This window comes from Cydia fagiglandana, chromosome 13 (genome assembly GCF_963556715.1).
Source record: "Cydia fagiglandana chromosome 13, ilCydFagi1.1, whole genome shotgun sequence".
In the NCBI taxonomy this organism is placed as follows: domain Eukaryota; kingdom Metazoa; phylum Arthropoda; class Insecta; order Lepidoptera; family Tortricidae; genus Cydia; species Cydia fagiglandana.
The window spans coordinates 2,874,199-2,895,150 of record NC_085944.1 but is presented as its reverse complement, the minus strand read 5'-3'; the positions used below and the strand labels follow the sequence as shown (position 1 = coordinate 2,895,150).

The 20,952-nt window shown below is 36.9% G+C and overlaps 1 protein-coding gene and 1 long non-coding RNA gene across 2 annotated transcripts in view; one reads left to right on the top strand and one right to left on the bottom strand.

Annotated features, from left to right (window-relative positions):
• Window positions 1-608: 608 nt before the first annotated feature.
• On the bottom strand, window positions 609-7,432 carry LOC134669996 (uncharacterized). Its single transcript, XR_010099000.1, has 3 exons — window positions 6,925-7,432; window positions 4,405-4,593; window positions 609-1,540 (listed from the first exon to the last, which is right to left on the bottom strand). It is a non-coding gene; the product is annotated as an uncharacterized LOC134669996 (long non-coding RNA).
• A 306-nt stretch (window positions 7,433-7,738) lies between these two features.
• Window positions 7,739-20,952, top strand: part of LOC134670015 (GATOR complex protein NPRL2-like) — a 28,410-nt gene continuing 15,196 nt past the window's right edge. Inside the window, exons 1-3 of the mRNA XM_063527683.1 lie at window positions 7,739-8,123; window positions 9,236-9,392; window positions 15,759-15,885. Of these exons, the coding sequence (XP_063383753.1) occupies window positions 7,924-8,123; window positions 9,236-9,392; window positions 15,759-15,885 (484 nt within the window). The 5' untranslated portion in view covers window positions 7,739-7,923. The remainder of the gene's footprint in view (window positions 8,124-9,235; window positions 9,393-15,758; window positions 15,886-20,952) is intronic.

The following is a 20,952-nucleotide window of genomic DNA, read 5'->3' as shown; positions in this document are numbered from 1 at the left end:
TTCTTTCATATTTTTGTGAATATTCCATTGTGTTACCTACACTTTTTTGCAATTCACTCGTTTACGGGTTTTACTAGTGCTGCACTCTGGCAACAGAACATTGTATTCTCTATCGCCATAATTTGTGACGTTTTCAACCAAAAGGTTAACATTGTCGGTTGTCGACGAGGCTGATTTCAAATTGAAGCTTTATGGAAATAGCGCCTTATTGACAACAGATAATAAGAACCCATTTGGTTGAAAATGATACATTTGTCCCTATTAACATAATTTAGCCATAATTTCATGAAAGCATTTTTCAGCTTTAGATGTGCATATGCAGTCATGCACATCTAAAGCTGTAAAATACAGACTTATAATTCGAAATGTAATAAGTGACTTAGGAACATATTCCGATTGATCAAACTTTAATTATTCTATGTGCGGCAATTAGCACTGTACGTAAATACATACCTATTTCGAAAATTTAACCGGCCATATGTAAGTACTTACTGCAACTACAAAACGTTGTGCGAATAGTTAAGGTGGTTCGCTTTCCATACAAAAAACAATTGCGTTATATTAAGTAATTACACACTATTAGGTACTTATATGTAATTGTTTTTTTTTGTATGGAAAGCGAACCACCTTAATTGCCAACGAGAGGCGATAAATTGAAACACGATCTATAGGTCAGGAAATGAATGCTCAAAAAACGTTGTAGAGGGAAATGCTAGGAACACAGTTTTTGACTCCGTAACTTTGTTTGGACTATAACTAGTCTACCCCCCAGCACCGGGGCTACAGCCGGGGACTTTTGATATGTTCACCTCCTAACTAGTCCAAACAAAGTTACGTAGTCAAAAATTGTGTTCCTAGCATTTCCCTCTATAACTTCTTATTGCTTGGCCTACTAAGGGAGTTCTACTTTTCGAACATGTATGTTTGGGACTGCTTCTAACTCGACCTAGCAGAGATACTATTTTCTTGCGCATGATTGCCAGAAAACTTCTAGCTTCGCAAAACATGCCAGATGCACTACATCTACGAGGTAAGCCCAACAGCATTCTGAATGCATTGTTATACTGCACTTTTAATGCATCGTAGGCTCGCTTCGTATAGTTAACCCACAGGCCACTCGAGTAAAAGGAATGGCAATATGCTCTAAAGAGCGTTGTACCTTGACATTACTGATATTATTAACATAAAAGGTTTACATTTGCTCCATGTGAAGCTGTTGGAGGAAAGAAAATAATAAAACTCATGAACTTTCCTTTTCAATATTTTACTGACAGGTGAATAGGTTCTAAAAATGTAGTGCAATTTCCTTTACCTTCGTATTTTCACGGATACGTCCGAACGTCTCATATATGCTACTTGTATTTCAGTCAATACAAACAGTACTGAGGCGAGGTTGACTAAAGTAGCTTTTATACCTAACTATTCGTATCTTCCCCTGCAATTGGCGACTCACACGAAGACGTCAGTCGCCCGAGGCGCGCGACGCACGTCCGGCGCCGGCGACTCAGCAGAGACTCATTCTGGCTGCTTGTATCAGCTCCTGAAATTTGAGAATAATTATATTTAGAATATTTGTTTAAAATGATTTTATCAGTGCAACATGAACTTTAATTCACTTTCATAACTTTCCTGGCTTATTTTATATAGGCCCTACATACATACATAGATGTCGCTAGAAATAGGTACGTAACTTTTCTGAAAACCTAAATGTTAAATGTTTTTAAATTATGCCTGCTTATATGACCTTGTATTATCGTAGTTTATATAAACTGATATGTCGTTTTTACAAACACTCCCTCAGTGGACTTATTGTACAAAGTAGCAACAAAGGTCTTTCAAATTCTGAAAGTGTCATTACGGGATTGTCCATATGAGTATGACACCAACGAAACGGCCAAGCCGTACTGTTTGACCAAGATGTTGGCTTTATACTGTTAGAGCTTATAAAGTTAGGAATGACAGAGTAAAAGTCTTGGTACCTACTACGGGATCTGATAACTTTTTTAGTGTAAAAGCTTTATGCAACTAGTCTTGGCAACACTTTACATTAAATGTTTTCGTGGGTTGTTCTAACCTCAAAAGTAGTAAGGTTGTCTGGAAGAGATCGCTTTTTAGCGATAAGACCGCCTGTTGTTTAATCTCTTCTTCCTGTATTATTTGTATTGTTTTCTGTAATGAGGTGTGCAATAAAGAGTATTTGAATTGTATTGTAGTATACTGTAATTGAGGTAATCTGAAAAAAAAACCGGCCAAGTGCGAGTCGGGCTCGCGTTCCAAGGGTTCCGTATATTACACAATTTTTAACAATCAGTGCCGGATTAAGATATTTTGATGCTTTAAGCATTTCTAGACCATGGTGCCCCCTCTCCCTAGGGTCATCAAGATTACATTGATTTTTTTTGGTAAATTGAGAGAAGTTCAATGCCGCATTACAGCTGAGAATGGAAATCAGTCACATCATTTTATCACGAAAATTGACAGTGCCGTTGCAGTAATGTTGCAACAGATTACCTAATACTGCTGCAGTCGCCACCCGAATGTCACCTTTATCAATTTTATCATATCTAAGAAAGTGATTGAAACGCGAGCGAAGCGAGCGCGAAAATTTTTCGATATAAAAACGCAATATGATAGACAGTTGTACATTTTTACTTTTAGTATGGAAATCAGTCACATCATTTTATCACGGAAGTTTTAATCATTTTTTATCATTTTATTTGCGATAAAAAAGGTTATATACAAGTTGTTTCTGTAAAATTATACATTTTTAAGTCCCATCTTTCTTAACTGACTATGCAGCATGCAAATTTTAGTGTAATATATACCTAACTTAACCTACTTAAACTAGTTTAATACAAATTAATTATCAACAACAATAGAAATAAAAATACACTGTCAATTATGAAATAATGATATATCATGTATCTATCTCAAACAAAACCACTTCAATTAACATAATTTAAAAACTAGATTGTTGATTTACAAGGTATTCATTAATAGAATAAAATGTCGAAGACAGCAGCCATTGAAAAAGTGCTCTTTTAAATTTACTATTGGGCAATTCTCTTATGTTGTTGGGTAACTTATTAAATATATTGACACACATAGCATAACAATTTTTCTTAAAAGTGGCAGTTCTTTGCATTTTATTTATGACCAGCCTGTTAGTGTTCCTAGTATTTCTTAGGAATACTTCGTTGGCTGTTTTAAACAGGTCTATATTTAACTTAACTAAGTTGACAGTACTTTGCAACAGAGTAATGTTGCTGCAGTCGTCACCCGAATGTCACCTTTGTCATACCTTAGAAAGTTATTGAAAAGGCGAGCGAAGCGAGCGCGAAAATGTTTCGATATAAAAAACGCAATTTTACTTTTAGGCCGAACCAGGCCCGAATCCTGGCATTTTGGTGCTCCCCCCTGAACGTGGTGCCCTAAGCACGTGCTTGTTTTGCTTATTGGTTAATCCGGCACTGTTAACAATGTATTTTTTATGTGAAACGTGAGTGAAATCTAACACTTTAAACTCTCGCGTTTTGTACATATATTTAATTACACAAACGGGTCTACCGCGTTTGGACGCGCGTTTGGTTGGCGTTTGTGGGTTTGTTGGGACGTCAGTCTTTCCGTGACCACAGCTAGTGCAACTCAGCTGAAACGTCGGAATTAAAGGTAAAAACAATGAAATTATATCGCGGTAGACCCGTTTGTGTAATTAAATATGTGATTGAAATCTCTTTAAAAAATCCGTAGGGGTCGGATCTAAAACTGTAATTAAGTCCGACTCACGCTTGACTGTACATTTATAATAGGTTTTCCTGTCATCTATAGGTATAGACCTATTTTATGTATTTTTTTCAAAATTTTAGACTTAGTAGTTTCGGAGATAAAGGGGGGGGGGGGGAATGGTCATTTTTTGCCTATTTTCTTGAATAACTTCTAAACTGTTTATTCGAAAATTATAAAAAATATATATTTGAGATCCTTACAATAAGCTCTTTAATTTGATATGTAACATGATATAATTTGATTTTTTTTTTAATTTTTTCATTTACCCCCCAAAAGTGGCCCCCATGTTTAAAATTAATTTGTTTACGTTACATGTCCATATTTGGGTCACAAACTTACATATGTGTACCAAATTTCAACTTGATTGGTCCAGTAGTTCCGGAGAAAATCGGCTGTGACAGACGGACAGACAGACAGACAGACAGACAGACTGACAGACAGACGCACGAGTGATCCTATAAGGGTTCCGTTTTTTCCTTTTGAGGTACGGAACCCTAAAAAGGACTATAATTATTAAAATCATTTAAATTAATTAAGGTAAATGTGTGGAAGACTGTCAGGTAAGACGACAAGCTCTTTCAATCCTTCAACTCTTGCACTTGTGCATTCTCTACTTACAGAAGTTTTGTAGAGCAGAATAAGCGAATCCATGTAGATGTAGTGTAGGGACGCTCGGCAGGAAGCAGGTGGGCTGTCGATCACGTGTTGCGTTCATTCAGCCCAATTCCCTAGAGTTGGAGCTGCAGCTAGGTTACTGTCCCGGCGGCATTAAGTGCCACACTATTCTCCTCGAATCTTCTTGTTTTCCTGCAGAACAGAAGAACATCTTTAAGTTCGTTTTCTTTCAGTGTGTCTTTACCGAATGTATTATATCGCGGTGCCGCATACATGAATTACATGATAAGTTCGCCTTTGTACTAATGATGTGTATTCTTTCATGTTTTATGTTTCTTTTTGTACAAGGACTATACCAAACAAATTTAAGAATATCCACAGATGGCTCAAAAACAAATGAAGGGACCGGATGTGGTGTCTTCTCGGAGGACCTGAACATATACATCTCAAAACCCCTGGGTTACACTGGGAACACAATACGGGATTCCAAGCTGAATGTGTAGGAATAATGGAAGCTTGCAAAGCGATAAAAAGACGAGAAGTAAAACAAGAAAATATACTAATACTGTCAGACAGTAAATCAGTACTGCAAGCACTAGGTAGCTACAAACTTACATCGGAACTCATACTTGAATGACATCGAGGCCTCACTGAAGTGAGCAAAGAAGGCAACAAAGTAACAGTATAATGGATAAAGGGGCATAGTGGATCAAGAGGAAACGATGCAGCGGATGAACTGGCCAGGAAAGGTTCAGAAACCAGCTTCACAATAAGTTGTTGTTGTCCTAAGGCACCCCAGAGGTGCAAAGGGCCTTCACAAGCTCGCGCCACGCCTTCCTAGCTTCAGCGACCACTCTGGCCTCGCTCCAGCTCAACCCGACCGCTCGTAGTTCATTTGTGACGGACTGCTGCCAAGAGTGTCACAATAAGTACTGGACTAAAATGAACACCTGTAGGCAGACCAAAGAACAAAACTACAAGCTTACACCAAAATATTACTAAAAACACCCAGACACGTTTTACGATTACAGTGAGTTTTTTAATATTCCACTAGTAATTTAATAATTAATACAGGCGTGACATTTGTATAGTACCGATATAAATTACATTCTCATTGTTAATAATAATTTCGATATATTGCAAATTTTAACGATTAATTTTATTTATATAATTTGGATTATGTTTACAGGTATATGCACATAGAATACTAGACCAATACTAGTACTTATATGGAAAAAAAGACATGTAACAAATTGTTATCAATAAATTTTTCATTTCATTTCATTTCATTCATTTCATTTCATTTCACACCAACTACGCAAAATAGTAGGATTAATCACAGGTCATAACAGACTAATCCAGCGGTCGGCAACCTTTTAGCAGCCAAGGACCAAATAGTAGTTACCGAAGTTGATGCGGGCCGCACTTTGTTAATATTTATGACTTTATCAGACATTGTTGTTTGTCAATATTACATACAAAATAGCCTAGGAGGCACGCGGGGTGCAAGTGAGAGGTTCGCGGGCCGCTTGTTGCCGACCGCTGCACTAATCAAACACCTACATAATATGGGTAAAACAGACAGCCCCATGTGCAGAGTGTGCATGGAAGAAGAAGAAACAGTAAAGCATATTCTCCTACACTGTAGGTAGAAGGTAGAAGTATACAGGAACCAATACCTAGGGACTCCGTGCACATTGAAGGAGGCAGTTAGCGACCTGAAGACACTGCTAGGTGTCATGGAGGAGCTGGGGCCACCCCATAAACACAATTTTTTTGCTCTTAAGTAGTAGTTTTTGATGGTGTTTGACCCATTGATCAGTGACCCAGTCTCAGTTTTTCTGATAAACAGCTGTCTTAATGGACTCACCAATATGTTTTGCAGAAACCTCCACCTTGTAGCATACACCTTGTTTTCTCAGTCAATCTCAATATAAATAAATATATTGGGACATTTTTACACAAATTGACCAAGTCCCACGGTAAGCTCAAGAAGGCTTGTGTTGTGGGCACCCAGACAACAATATAATTATTCAATATACAAATATCTGTCTCATCAAACAAATAAATTCCCTAACCAGGATTTGAACCCAGAACCATCAGCTTCACCGGCAGGGTCACTAGGCTAGGCACCCACTAGGCCAGACTGGTTGTCAAATATAACCAAGATATTCTTTTGAACAAACTGCCATGTCACTGCTGGTTTCAATCTGTGCCCTTCATAATCTACATACTTACTGCTGTCTGTGTCTCATGCAGTCTAAAAAAATTAAGTGTGGGGTACAAACTTTGTGTCGGTCGAAAGTCGAAACCCTCTTGCCTTATCTCCTGATCCACCTTTCAATACTGGTCATCACTCAAGTAATTTTCCAAATTTCTGGGAATACTTCTAGCTCGAGACAGAGGTTAAATATGTGCCATAGCGGCTCCGCCAGCACCATGCTGTACAGTCCATACGCACGAGGGAATACCATGCGGACACGAAGATTTTTTTAGCTTAAGATGTTGAATTGCGGCACTTACCTCCAACTTCGGCTTCTCCATTAATTAATATTTTTTCAGTACCTCGTACCTCTACTGAGTCTACTGTTTCTTTTATTAGAATTCATTTTATTGTATTTGTAAACCAACAAGTGTCAATACAATACTGTCAATGTCACTGAAAGATGGCACTAGAAAAAACCGATTATTTTTAAATTGTCAAGAGCTAATGTCAGAACGTCCCTACTAATTTTGACAGCTCCCTTAAAAAAAAGAATCTCTCTGGTTTTTGGCTTCCTATTATTGGGTCGTACATTATTGGGTCGGGCTTTCTCGACCTGTACCAATAATGCGCAGCCCAATAATTGAAAGCCAAGGGACTCAAATTATTGGACGCGAATTATGGGGTCGTACATTATTGCCCTGTGAAAAGAGTGGCTTCGTATTATCGCCCCGGACCAATATTGCGCGGCCCGAGAATGCTCAACCCAGGAATGTACAGCCCAATAATACGCGTCCACCATGGACGCCTATTATTGGGCTGTACATTCTTGGGTTGAGCATTATTTGGTCGTACATTAGTGGCTCCCAAGATGACGTTGACTTTTTTTTTAAACAATTTTTTTTATGGCCTGGATGTGAGTCCCTTAAGCCAAATGACGTTGACGTTTCTAAGACGTTTTTAATGCCGGCAACCATTGATACCAACAAAACAAGTATAAAATTTGAATGATAGAAAGTGAACCAGAAGTGAACCTTTATATTTATTTCGAATGGCAACAGCGAAACTCAACTGTCAAAATAAAATTATCAGCCAAAATAACAAAAATAAACGTCAGTTGATTACGCAGCGCGTGTGGGGTAGGTTCGCTGCTCGTGCGGATTAAAGTACACTTTTTATTTACGTTTAGAAAATCGTGTTAGTGTGTCAAACTTATTAGGATATTCGTTTTTCTGTATCATGCTTAGTTAATATAGTGTCGTTAATAAGCGTAATGTGTTGATTGTGAAGTGTCGAAATTTTAAATTTAGTTGTTTACGATGGATGTGAACTCGAAGTATTACGAGGGCTGTGGGCAAGAAGGGCCGATACGCTGCATATTTCTGTGTGAATTCCACCCGACGGCCGGCCCTAAGATAACATGCCAAGTGCCAGAAAACTATATTTCGAAGGACATTTTTGATACGGTCAGCCACTACATCATTCCAAAAGTGCAACTACAGCGTTGCACTTTGACTGTGTAAGTTTGTAGTTGTACCTTTCTAAAAGTAAATAAGATCCACGTGTGTTGGTTATATATCGCGGCGTTATCTTGTTCCTTGTATTGAAGTACACAAAGTAGACATTCTAGTTCGAATACGAGTTTATTATGGGCAATTAGTTCACTTCAAGTTTAGAATTAGTCACCCTATTTGACTGGAATCGAAATGACCGTTCTGTATCTAATGCGATATATTATGTGATTAAGATAAAATGACCGTTGTTTGATTATGTATATTTATATAATTATACCTACATTCTTTAGTTCACAGTTTTATGAGTAGAAAATAACAATAACAATAACTTAATTTCTACTAAGTTTGACTTTTTTCGTCTGAAACAGTTTTAATGCGATTGTATTCGCAATAAAAGTTACTTAAGAATTACATTAACTAAAAAATATTGCATAATATGAGCATTAATATTAACAAAGTATAACTTTGTTAATATTGGAGCTTGAAAGCTTAGTGAGATTCATTTATAATTATCTATTAATACTGATACTTACTGGTATCAGTTAAACATTTTAATCAAGGTTCACTTCACTAATATCATGAGCTTGATAACATGATAAGAGTCATGTTAGACACACATGTTCTGTTGCTGTGGTTTGCATACAGAGTGGCCAAAAAATAAGTGCCTTCCCATTGCCAGGGAGGTTTTGGGATTATACTGAGCAACTTTTACTATCGGACCAACCCTGAAATCGCGAAATCAAAACCTCCCTGGCAATGGCAATTCACTTATTTTTTGGCCACTCTGTGTATATCTATTGCATATGTACTCTCTCTCATCAATCTGTTACTTTTATATTCCATTTTTAAGTTGACCACCATTAGGTGGTATTCAATGTAAAAATATATCCCACAATTACTCAGTTTAATAAGGTTTTTCTGTAGGTACCAAAAGAAGCTATAATGGTATTCAACAGTCTAACACACCCTGAATATGGAAATAATTGGAATAAAAAATATTATCGCATTTCTCAACATCATATTTAAGTGGTTTCAAAGTTTTAGCCTTGCTTGTGCAGTAGTAAAGGAATGTCAGGTGATGTCAAGAATAGGGTTTAAAAATGTATATATTTTTCAGCACTCTCCTCGGATCAAAGATCCTGGGTTTCCCAGTGAGGATAGACAACAAGAAATATGCCCGTAACGCCTTCTACTTCAACCTGTGCTTCGTGTGCGACGCCTGGGCCCGGACGGTGCACCTGGAGCCCCTTGTCAAGAAGCTAACGGAATACCTTGTAAGTTATCATAATACCGGCCTTTCTGTCTCGTGTCTACTGAAGCACATAATAAATAATAGTACTACCGTACAGAAAGGAAACTTCCTACAAAATCAATGTTTGGTTTGATTCATGCTGTCCCTTTCTAATGTATGGCACTATCCCTTTCGGCTATTTAGAGTTGTCAATTCAAACCATTATCTTATCTGTGGTCGTGCACGCAAAGGGACGTCAAGTTGTATCAACCCTAATAATTGCTCGGAGCAATGCTGAGTTGAGCGGAGCCGAGTTTGCCTGAAGGGAAGAGTTTCGTACCTCTGATTGAAGTAAGGACGCGAAGCACAAAGAATTTCGTACATTACCCCCAATATTTCCTATCTCTATCACGTGCGCATTTTAATATTGTCAGAGTTCAAATTGTTCAAAACTTATTGTAATAGTAAGACAATTGCAAAAAATACCTATCTAAAAAACACTACCTAATACCTACCTCCCTTTATACATACAAACTCCTTAAAGGTTTGAACTTTAAGTTAGCAATTAATATTCTCTTTAAGATCGCTATTACTCGAACATCCGCTATAGTTTCCATTTTAAAAGCGGCGATATACGTTTAAATGGGTTTTAAATACGACGTAGATATAGTTTGGTAGGTACAAACAGCAATACTTCTACCTGTACATCAGTGGACCTTATTTCAAAAGGCATATGGTCCACCGATGTATAGTTAACAGTGTGAGCGATAGTACCTACCTATAAACAAAATCATGTTTTTCCTTAAATTTTGAATAGGTATATACGTTACGCACGAAATAAATAATACCCGTCGAACACAACAACTAATTGCCAACGTAACGTTGTTATTTAAAAATTTATGTTGTTTACGCCGTAAACTTTACGCCACCCACTTAAATACCGACGCGGGACAGGTATACCGGATCCTAACCAAGTATTTATTGATCTGTGCAAATTGTAGAGTGATTCTTCCTTCCGTTTTGTGTACCTATAGCGGCCCGTTTTTGGAACGCTCTTTGGGATATGAGAACCAGAGGCGTAGTGTGAACTAATTTAGCCGTGGGCGAAGTCGCATCTGCGAAGCCCTTTTCTTTCACTGTGTCCGAAGGGGCCTCGCGCGAGGCCCCCCTTGGGGCTCTATTAGGCCGTGGGCGACGGTCCACTTCGCCCACGCCTAGCTACGCCACTGATGAGAACAAGCAATAATAAGTCTAGAACTGGCCCCGGGGACCGAGATGGGTAGGTATACTGGATTACGGGGTGAAGACGCCTATACTACCGTCAAAAAACCCAACGAGCTCCACACCACAGCGGTTCCCTGGGTACCGCAAGTAATTTACAATTGAGGACAGTCTTTTCAAAACGGCTTATTTCTATATGGAAGCCATACAAAAAAAAGGTCCTCTTGAAAAGTTCAGACACCTCAATTATACATATAGCGAGTGAGGCCGCACTTTCGCTGCAAAAATTGGCTACGTCAGTCACCTGAGAGCGCACCAGCTACGCTCTCAGCGGTAGAGCGCAGCCGCTGTAGCCGAAAACGGCTATGATGATATACTCATTTAGTTGATTTAGTCATAGATGTAATCTTCCAAAATAATGTACTTACCTACATCCTAGAAAATAACCGTCCGTTTAACAGATATTTTACGTGACATTAATTATTATAAATGTGTCTATTTTAAGGCCCATTCAACTATAAAGTCACAGTAAATTAAAATTACTTAGCAGAGCGCACGCCATTTGACTTGGCGCCAAAATTGCTAAGATAAACTATCAAGATAACCGTTTCGTGTTTAACACCTCGAAATAGTCCTATTATTACGTAATTACGAGTATTATCGTGTAAAGACTTGCAGTCAGTATGATGCCTCATTGACATAAATATTACGTGGTAAAAACAGTCACGAATAGCAAAGCTTGTTTTTAATGGCATTAATGGATTTGTTTATTGATTAAACGATTAGCTAATGTCGTGCGCAGTTTTGTTGTATGTAAATTAAATAGTTAAAAGTACTTTGTATCCGCGCGTTTTAAATGAACTTACTATTTGCAAGAACTTGTAGCCGAACCGAATAGGTACAATGGGTGAGACCAAAGCACATCGTCTCCGTTGGCTGGGCCACCTCGAAACAAGTAAAGAGAGCATACTTGGGTCGACCGACCGACTGCAAGCCGTCCTGTAGGTCGTCCTAAGTATCGGTGGCCGGATCGAGTAGAGGCAGATCTCCGGGAGCTCGGCGTCAGTGAAAACTAATAACCGCGAAAATCGAAGTTCGCAAATTGCGGGAATTTTTCTGTCACTCTAATTACGCCTTCGTTGGAGTAAAAGAGAAAGATCCCCGCAATTTGCGAATTTCGGTTTTCGCGGTAGCCGCTCTGGCGTGAATCTGCGCAGGACCGAGTATAATGGCGTGCTCTTGTTGCGTGCGTGCGTGGGTTTGTGGCGTGTTGTTGAAGGCCAAGACTCACTTTGGGTCAATACGCCAAATTAAGTACTTAGTACTATTTGCACACTTGGCAGAACTTTATAGGTACCTACTACCTACGTATCGTAGTTCGTCGATTGTCATTTAACACTAACGACTTATTAAAATAGTAAAATAAAATCCATTGTTTTTCCTTAATTTATCATTGGTAGCTTAGATAAATAACAATTTGGTAAGTAAATCTATATGAAAAATGTTACATTACGTGAATTTTATTCCTACGCATTGTCATAAAGTAAAACCCGGTATATGACTTTTCGCTTTGTCATCGACGAATCACTTTATTCTATAAAGTACGTAAATTATTCATCATTCCGTTCAACATAAAGTATTAATAAAATATGTAATGTAAGCGGCCTGAGTAAGCCAACTCAGGCCGCTTACATTACAATCCAATCTATTAAATAGGAACAGTTCAATACATATTATTTACCATGCTTAACCAGTTTTGCATAACTAATGAAGTAGATCCATCGTACTTTGCCCACGCGCAGGCGCCGTGAAAAATGAAGATGGAGCCACTACCGGTATTCGATAATTAAATAGTCTGTGACGGTCACTAGGGGCACTAGGGCCCCGAATCGGCGTGGCCTCAAACCCAAGGGCACGTACACGGCACTAAAGGGAAGGGCTCGTCCCTTCGCGTGGCGTAACTAACAACGAGAGTCGGACCAACTCTGCATGGCATTTGCAATGACAGTGTGCCAATCTCATCATTAATATCAAATTTTTATGAGAATTATAATATAAAATAGTAATTTAGCCAATATACGTCCCACTGCTGGGCACAGGCCTCCTCTCAAGCACGAGAGGGTTTGGGCAATAGTCCCCACGCTAGCCCAATGCGGATTAGGTAAGCTTTTTTTTTTTGAGAATATTCTCAAAAAAAATCGTCATATGACGATATATATATTTATAATGACACTGCTTCACTTTGTTCTTGCAAAATTAATTTAGGCGGTCTCTATTGTCTATTGTCCTTTATAAAAAATATGTTTGGTTTTAAATTCTTTTGTAGTCTACAGGTGTTTAACAATTCAGGATTATGTTCCGGGGGAATTATGTTTTATTCTTAACGGTTGAAGGTTCATTTTAGAATATTTAGACGAACAGGTGTATCAATATTGGATTGTGTGAAAATTTCGAAAAGGTCGCTAGTTGTAGAGGTATCATTCGCATACACGTGTAAATAGCGTGAACTGTTGCTATGTAGGTAGGTATTGTAAAAACCGATAAACATTCTTGAACTATTCTTAAACATTCCGAAATAAATCAAATCTTGCAAATTCTTCAAATGTTTTAATTTTTTGATGCAGCGTGTTGTAGACGTTTTTTGCTTGATTAATATTGGCGAAGCCTTCGTTGTGGATTTTGCCTGTCTCAGTGATTTCGTAATTATGCAATAAAGATATTAAAATTTTAATGGTGGCGCGAGATTCCGAAAAAAAAACGAGGACAACTTTATAATCTACTTTAATTATATACCTACAAATGAAAGTGAAACCACAACTATAACATGTCTAAGGTGGATGGTTCCGCCGTTAAAATAGGCATATTTATAGTTCTTGTCAGGCTGTTGTTAATTGGCAGTCGTAAATTTTACTTCTTTAATCTTTTGACTAAAAAAAACATTCGACAAAATCAAATGACAAATCCACTCGACAGAATCTATTTCAACCTGAACAAATGTAACGAGAAATTAAAGTAAAATCCGGATCGTTTCGGTGGCGCCCTAGAGTCGATCTTGTGCCGCAGTTACTTTATTAAGGATTTTTCCCGATTTTCTTTTACCCGTGATAGCGGTACAGCCTGAAATTCGGGAATCAGCTGCAAATGGTGTTAAAGGTATGAAAATCGGCACGATTAATCTTTAGGCCATTTGAATCAATTTGACCCGTAGCACCAAAAAAAAAAAAACAAACGGAAAGGAGTTAAGACGTCATCTTTTTTTTGTATGGAAAAATAAAAAAAATTGTTCAGAAACCTATCGTGTGTGGTATTAAATGAAAGGGCGTGTTGAGCCGGTTCTAAAAATATATCACAATATTATATTTCCGTCACTTGCATTCAATTAAAATTAAAATAATTTTCAAAACATACCAAGTTTGGGCTCCTCCAGATACGAAACCGTTGAATTATTTTTTGCAAAATATACCTCAAGTAATACCCAATATCCTCATATCTAACCCCAAGAAATTAATTTCGAAAATATTTAGTTTTAGTATTATTTTTTAATTTTTTATTATTACAAATTGTGATCTATGAATCTATAAATGAAACGGCCTCCTAGCCTAGTCGATAGTGACCCTGCCTATGAAGCAGGCAGTCCCAGGTCCGAATCCTGGTAAGGGCATTTATTTGTGTGTTCATCATCATCATCGCACAAATAAATGCCCTTACCAGGGCTTGTATAATTATATTTGTATATGGGCATTTATTTGTGTGATGATGATGATGAACACACAAATAAATACCCTTACCAGGATTCGAACCTGGGACCTCCTGTTTCATAGGCAGGGTCACTATCGACTAGGCTAGGAGGCCGTTTCATTGATAGATTGATAGATTACAATTTGTAATAATAAAAATTAAAAAAAAAATACTAAAACTATTTTTTTTTTGAAATTAATTTCTTGGGGTTAGATATGAGGATATTGGATATTACTTGAGGTATCTTTTGCAAAAAATTATTCAACGGTTTCGTATCTGGAGGAGCCCAAACTTGGTATGTTTTGAAAATTATTTTTATTTTAATTGAATGCAAGTGACTGAAATATAATATTGTGATATATTTTTAGAACCGGCTCAAAACTCCCTTTCATTTAATACCACACACGATAGGTTTCTGAACAATTTTTTTTATTTTTCCGTACAAAAAAAGATGACGTCATAACTCCTTTTCGTTTGTTTTTTTTTTTTTGGTGCTACGGGTCAAATTGATTCAAGTGGCCTAAAGATTAATCGTGCCGATTTTTATACCTTTAACACCATTTGCAGCTGATTTTGGTCAACCGCTACTACTGACATTAACATATTTATGTTTGAAAATGAACATAATTTAACCCCCTGATAATGTCCCTGCCTGTGAAGCCGATGGTCCTGGGTTCGAATCCCGGTAAGGGCATTTATTTGTGTGATGAACACGTATATTTCTGGTCCTTGTGTCGTGGGTGTTTTCTATGTATATATTAAGTAATCATGGGTGTTTTCACTGTTTTCTATGTATATTAGTATGTAATATCTGGGGGAAAATATTTAAGAACTCAAAAATGCGCGTTTTCCCAGAGATGAGACCTATCTAGATCGTTTTTTCGTCCCCCAAAACCCCCAAAATAGCAAATTTCATCGAAATCGTTCGAGCCGTTTCCGATATCCCCGAAATATATATATAAATAAATAAATATACAAGAATTGCTCGTTTAAAGGTATAAGATATCGTCGCCTAGCACCCATAGATCCCATACTACAAGCTTTCCTTAGTTTGGGGCTATATGATCTGTGTAAGATGTCCCTTGATATTTATTTATTACAAGCATTTATTTCGTTTCACCTGTCCCATTGTCTGTCTGTAATCAAATCTTGCAAGTTAAATTTGATACACTACCCGGTTTCCGATTGAGCTGATGCATACATGTTGGTATAAATCGGATGACAATGCAATATTATGGTACCATCGAGCTGATCTGATGATGGAGACAGGAGGTGGCTATAGGTACTCTGTGATGAAACAACACAACCTAATTGTGTTAGGGGTTTTTAGAATTGTCTCGATGAGTATTAGTTGTCTGTCGTATGAAAAGTACAGTCAGCGATATAAGCTTGTACCAAACATGAGATTGTTGCCAAAAACTTATTTATTTATAAAAGGTTTGTTCCTCAGTTGTCGATGGAGCTAGAAACGGAATGGCTGTCGAAGCAGTCGGTGTCGGGCGAGGCGGGCGCGCTGGCGGCGCTGATGCGGCAAGTCATGCAGGATATCAATAGCAAACGCATGTGCACACTCACTGGTAAGTCACATATTTTACAGTACATATCGTCCTATTTTCCCGCACTAGTGCGGCATGAAGCACTTTCCGGGCCTATGCCGAAAGTTTAAAACGGCCGTATGTATTGTAAGACGTTGTAGGATACACGTGCGAATAGGTAATTCGCAACTCGTGTCGATTTAAAACTTACGGTCGTATTCTAATTTATAGCCACTCGTTTCGAATTTCCTTTTTTCCGTACTTGTATCGTAAATAACTATTTCTTTACATCCTTTTTACCCTCTGTTAGGTTAAACTCTAAGGCGATGAACCATATAATCGAAAATGGAGATGACAAAAACTGTGCAGTTTTGAAGACTCGTAATAACTTAATAAGTTTATAAGTCTCATAGAACTTTTATTGTGGTTAGTTTGCATTTTGAAATTTTTTTTTGAAAATTTTAAGTTGGCTGGCCAGATTTTTTTGAAATTATTGTGACGTTCCACGGCAAAAGGTACCCTATGGCGGCTTGCGCCTACGTCGCATAGCGCCGAAATAACATTGGAGCGACGATAATAATAGCGTAAGCGCCAACCGCCATAAGGTACCTTTACCCTTGGGACGTCACATTTTATTTTTATTCGTGTAACGTAGTACGTTAGCACCCCACATACACCGTTTTTAATTTGTTAGACACACCTTTTTTAAATCGGTCAAGGACAAGCTGCAGTGCCATAGGTACGAATAAATAAATACGAAGCATGAAAAATTCAGGGGACCGCAAATGTCGGCGTTGGGACCCTACCCCTGGCCTCGACCTAGTTACGCACCGAATTTGCGCCCCTTCCGGGTCTAAATGTCTTCCGTTTAGCTGTCATATATATATAGGCAGTACTGCTCGTACGTAGTTCAATTTCACATAGCCAAGCATTTTCTCGTATATATGCGTCAAATATTTTGCCAATGAAATATTTTATAATAAATGATAGTAGGGCTTACTTCTTTTAACCTGATTCGCTATTAGATGAGTTTCTTATTTATGTTACAAAATTGCTTTATATTCCAAATTTCTTTCTCGAATATATGAATAGGTTTCGTCTGATCTTAAGTCCTTGGCAACTCAATAAGATGAACAGATAATTCTAGTTGGCAATTTCTTTCCACAATTTTAGGAACTATACGCCTACGCCGCCATCAGAACCTATTATGCGAAATATGAATATTGATGATTTTGACAACTGTTAAAGATGTAGAATTCGAGCGATTTAAAATTCTAAATAGAAACTACACCCACAGATGATGTTTCACTGCTAATTAGTACCTAATCCGGTTCTGATAAAAGCTATAATGGCTTAACTGTGGTTGCTATTTATTCAGCCAAGAATTCACGGTTGACTCTCACACTGCTTGTTACCAAGCGTACCAAAGCCAGTATAAGTATAAAATATTCACACAAAAATAATTCTTATGGGTATAATATTAAGGGCTGGTTGAACCGCATGTAGCGTGGCAGTTGTGTGCAACAATAGGCGTATGAAACGGTAATTGTAGTTGTAATGTTAATTGACTATGAAAGAAAAAACAGCAAATACTCTTCGGCACTACACAAAAGTGCGTTTCTTTCCGTTTTATGTACAGTGTACTGGATTGGTAACTTTATCATTAAATGAAATTTACTCTTAGTACCTAATATGTTTATTATCGACATATATATTTATATTATTTATAACAAGATGAATATTATCGCGTGACAAAGAGTCACGCTGTCACTGGCGCTAGTTCTCCATATCATTAGCTGTTAGAATATCATACTAAACCAACTACGTTTTTAACGTTTAATTAAATTAGAACCACAAAACAAGTGACGAATGATCCACTCAATGATGTACTTTAAATGTATAATAACCCATTTAGATCAAAACTACGATAACAACAATCCGCTTCATTGCTATAACCTCGAAATTTACATACGAAACGACCATTGGTTGGCCTGCTGATTTCATTAAATAATGCAAACAGGAAAAATCACTTCGTTCTATAAACAAACAGCATATCAGAATGCTACGTTTTGGCCTATGTGTATAAATTTTTAGTATGAGAATTGTAAAATGTAAAATTGTAGAATGGTAAAAATTTAGTTTTAATGTTAATCTTAAAATAATTGAACAGTCGCCACAAATATTTACACCTATTGTCAAGGCGTTTAAGTGCTTGTTCAGATATTTTTGAGTACCGAGATTGCGGCTATACTGCATATACCGATCATAGATTAAAAATGTATTATGTATTTGATGTAAATACGTTATTAAGTTTACGTTAATCAAAGTAAATAAAATAAAGTAAAAATGTAATTAAGTCAAAGAAAATCTACAGAAATGTACCGCTGCCAGTAAGTCTAAAAGTAATTAGGGCCCATTGAAGTTATAATGTAATGAATAAATGTCTTATTCAGGTAATAAATATTATTTATTCACTGTGATTATTCTATTTTGATCGTGATTATACTAATTATTTTGTGTTTTTGTAAATGATCGACGAACAGCGTGCAATTAAAATTAATACGCGCTATTATCTCGTAATTTATTGCCAATTATGTACCTGGAAATAAATGAACCTTACGGCAAAACGGTAATTGAGATCGTTACCAGACTGGAAATTACGAGTTTATATTCAGCCTACCGAAATCAAATCTGTTGCATTCTATTTTTGTTGAAGTTTTCTCGAGGTATCCATTGTTTTTGTTTAAAAACCAATAAAACACTAGAAATCGTGCGATGCCTGCGATCAAATACCGTTTTATGAAAGGTTTGAATTAGATCTCATCCACATGGAATCCAGTCATTAGTAAATGTAAGCGGAAAAGAATATCGACAGTCGATAAATCGAATATCGTTAGTGTTGTGTGTCGACAGAGTGACATCCCTAGTGCACAAAACGTTCAAACTGATAAACAAGACCAAGTGCGGGTAGTTCGAAAAACTCGCGCGGCTAGAAGATGTTGATGTCAACTTAAGCCAGTCTTCTCCGAGACCACGGGGACAACGCCGTCCTCGAAACGTCGGAGGTAAATCTTAAATCTTAAATACGCGATTAAGTCCCGTTGTGTAGTTTCATAAGGTTTGAATTACTTTAAATAGGTACGAGTGTTCAAAGAATGTGAATTCAAAGATGTATGTGAAGTCCCCAGTCCGCATTGGGCTAGCGTGGGGACTATAACTCAAGCCTTCTCGCGCATCAGTGGAGGCTTGTGCCCAGCAGTAGGACGTATATAGGCTGAAATTATTATTCATCTATTTCATCATCCTTCTTTTCTTAGGGTAGGGTTTTTATAATATGAAATATAAAAGTAAAATATAAAAACATTTACAAAATAATAATAAATACATATAAACACTATATAAACCTAACCTAGGGTGCCGCCAGCAGGCGGGGCAAGGCCCAAGTTACCGGTTATTATTATTATTATTAGGTACGAGTCTATGCAGGGTTGGGCAAAATACTGGCTTCCACGTATTTCAAATACAAATTACAAAATACATTTTTAAAAGTATTTGAAATACCAAATACAAACTACTTTGGTGACTGGTATTTGAAATACAAAATACAAATTACAGTGTTTAAAATAATGTATTTCAAATACAAAATACAAAATACTTTTAATTCTTTTTGTCTAATCGTTTAGTTTGTTTAACGAATATCCTTTCCTAAAAACGTATAGGGTCATTGCGCTTGTTTTCGTCCAGCTCTAGTTTTCATCCACTTGACGAAATTTGAATATAAACCTACATTGCTGCAAATAGTAAATTAAAAATGAAATATATTATTTGCCTATCTGTCAAGTGGTCGAAAACTAGAGCATGGACGGAAACTACTGTAATGACTCTATCCCCTGGCTGTTGACGAAAAGTTCCGCGCAGAATAACTCGCGCATGGTACATATTTGCCCTCGTACAAGTTGTACATTATATTTTAAAAAAAAACGTTCCATTTTAGGATCATAGAATTTAATAAAATGTATTTTGTAGAAATGTATTTTGAAGCTTGAAGTATTTGAAATACAAAATACAAAATACATGTGAGTGCAGTATTTGAAATACCAAATACAAAATACTTTTCCAGGTAGTATTTGAAATACAAATACAAAATACTACAATGTATTTCAAATACGTATTTCAAATACATGTAATTGAAATACTGCCCAACCCTGAGTCTATGTCAGGAATTAGCACTCCTCGTAAGATCCACCACGGACCTAAGGAGGATAATACAGTGGAACCTGGATAATTGCAATCTCAAGGGACCGGCCAGTTTTTGTCAATTAACCAGGTTTTTCATTTAAGCAGGTCGTGTCAATTAACGAGGTTCAAAAAATCGTTGTGTCAATTATAGAGGTTTTCATTAATAGAGGTTGCGTTCTGACAAATGTCTTTTATGGAGGTGCAAATAACCGTAGATTTACACGCTTACGTTCTGGGTTTCTGGTCTATATATTGCTTCCGTCTATACTTGCACTTTTACACTACATTAATTACCACTTTATTTTCTTATCATTTGGGTTTAAAAATTCCCTTGAATTGTAGAAGAAAGTTTTATTAGAATGTAGAAAGCATACTTTGTTTTTTATTGATCAAAACTATTTCACCTACTACAGGCTGTGATAGATACCCAATAACTAAATTAAATTCTGGATGGAGATATAAATAAAATGACCATTGCTATTAAAATATTGTTTCTGCTGTCTACAACTACATTATTTCAATTATAGAGGTAATAAGCAAGACCAAGGCCTATTGACTTCCTTGGAATGACGTGACCCTTCATAATTGTACATGTGTGCTCCGTTTCTAGAGCTGTATTGCCAGTAATTACCATAAAAATATTTTACTACAGCAACATTGCTAGAACTGGCTTTGTCTATACGATTTCTAGGAACAAATCCAATTATTTTATCAAATATATTTTTTATTTGTATTTTATGAAGTAGTCAAAGTCATATGTAAATTATTATTTATTTTTTGAAATATGTAAATTATTATCTATTTCAGTTTGTCTTTGTCTATGTTCATAAAATCTATGAAGGGTAGACGTGCCTCTACCCTCCTAGATAA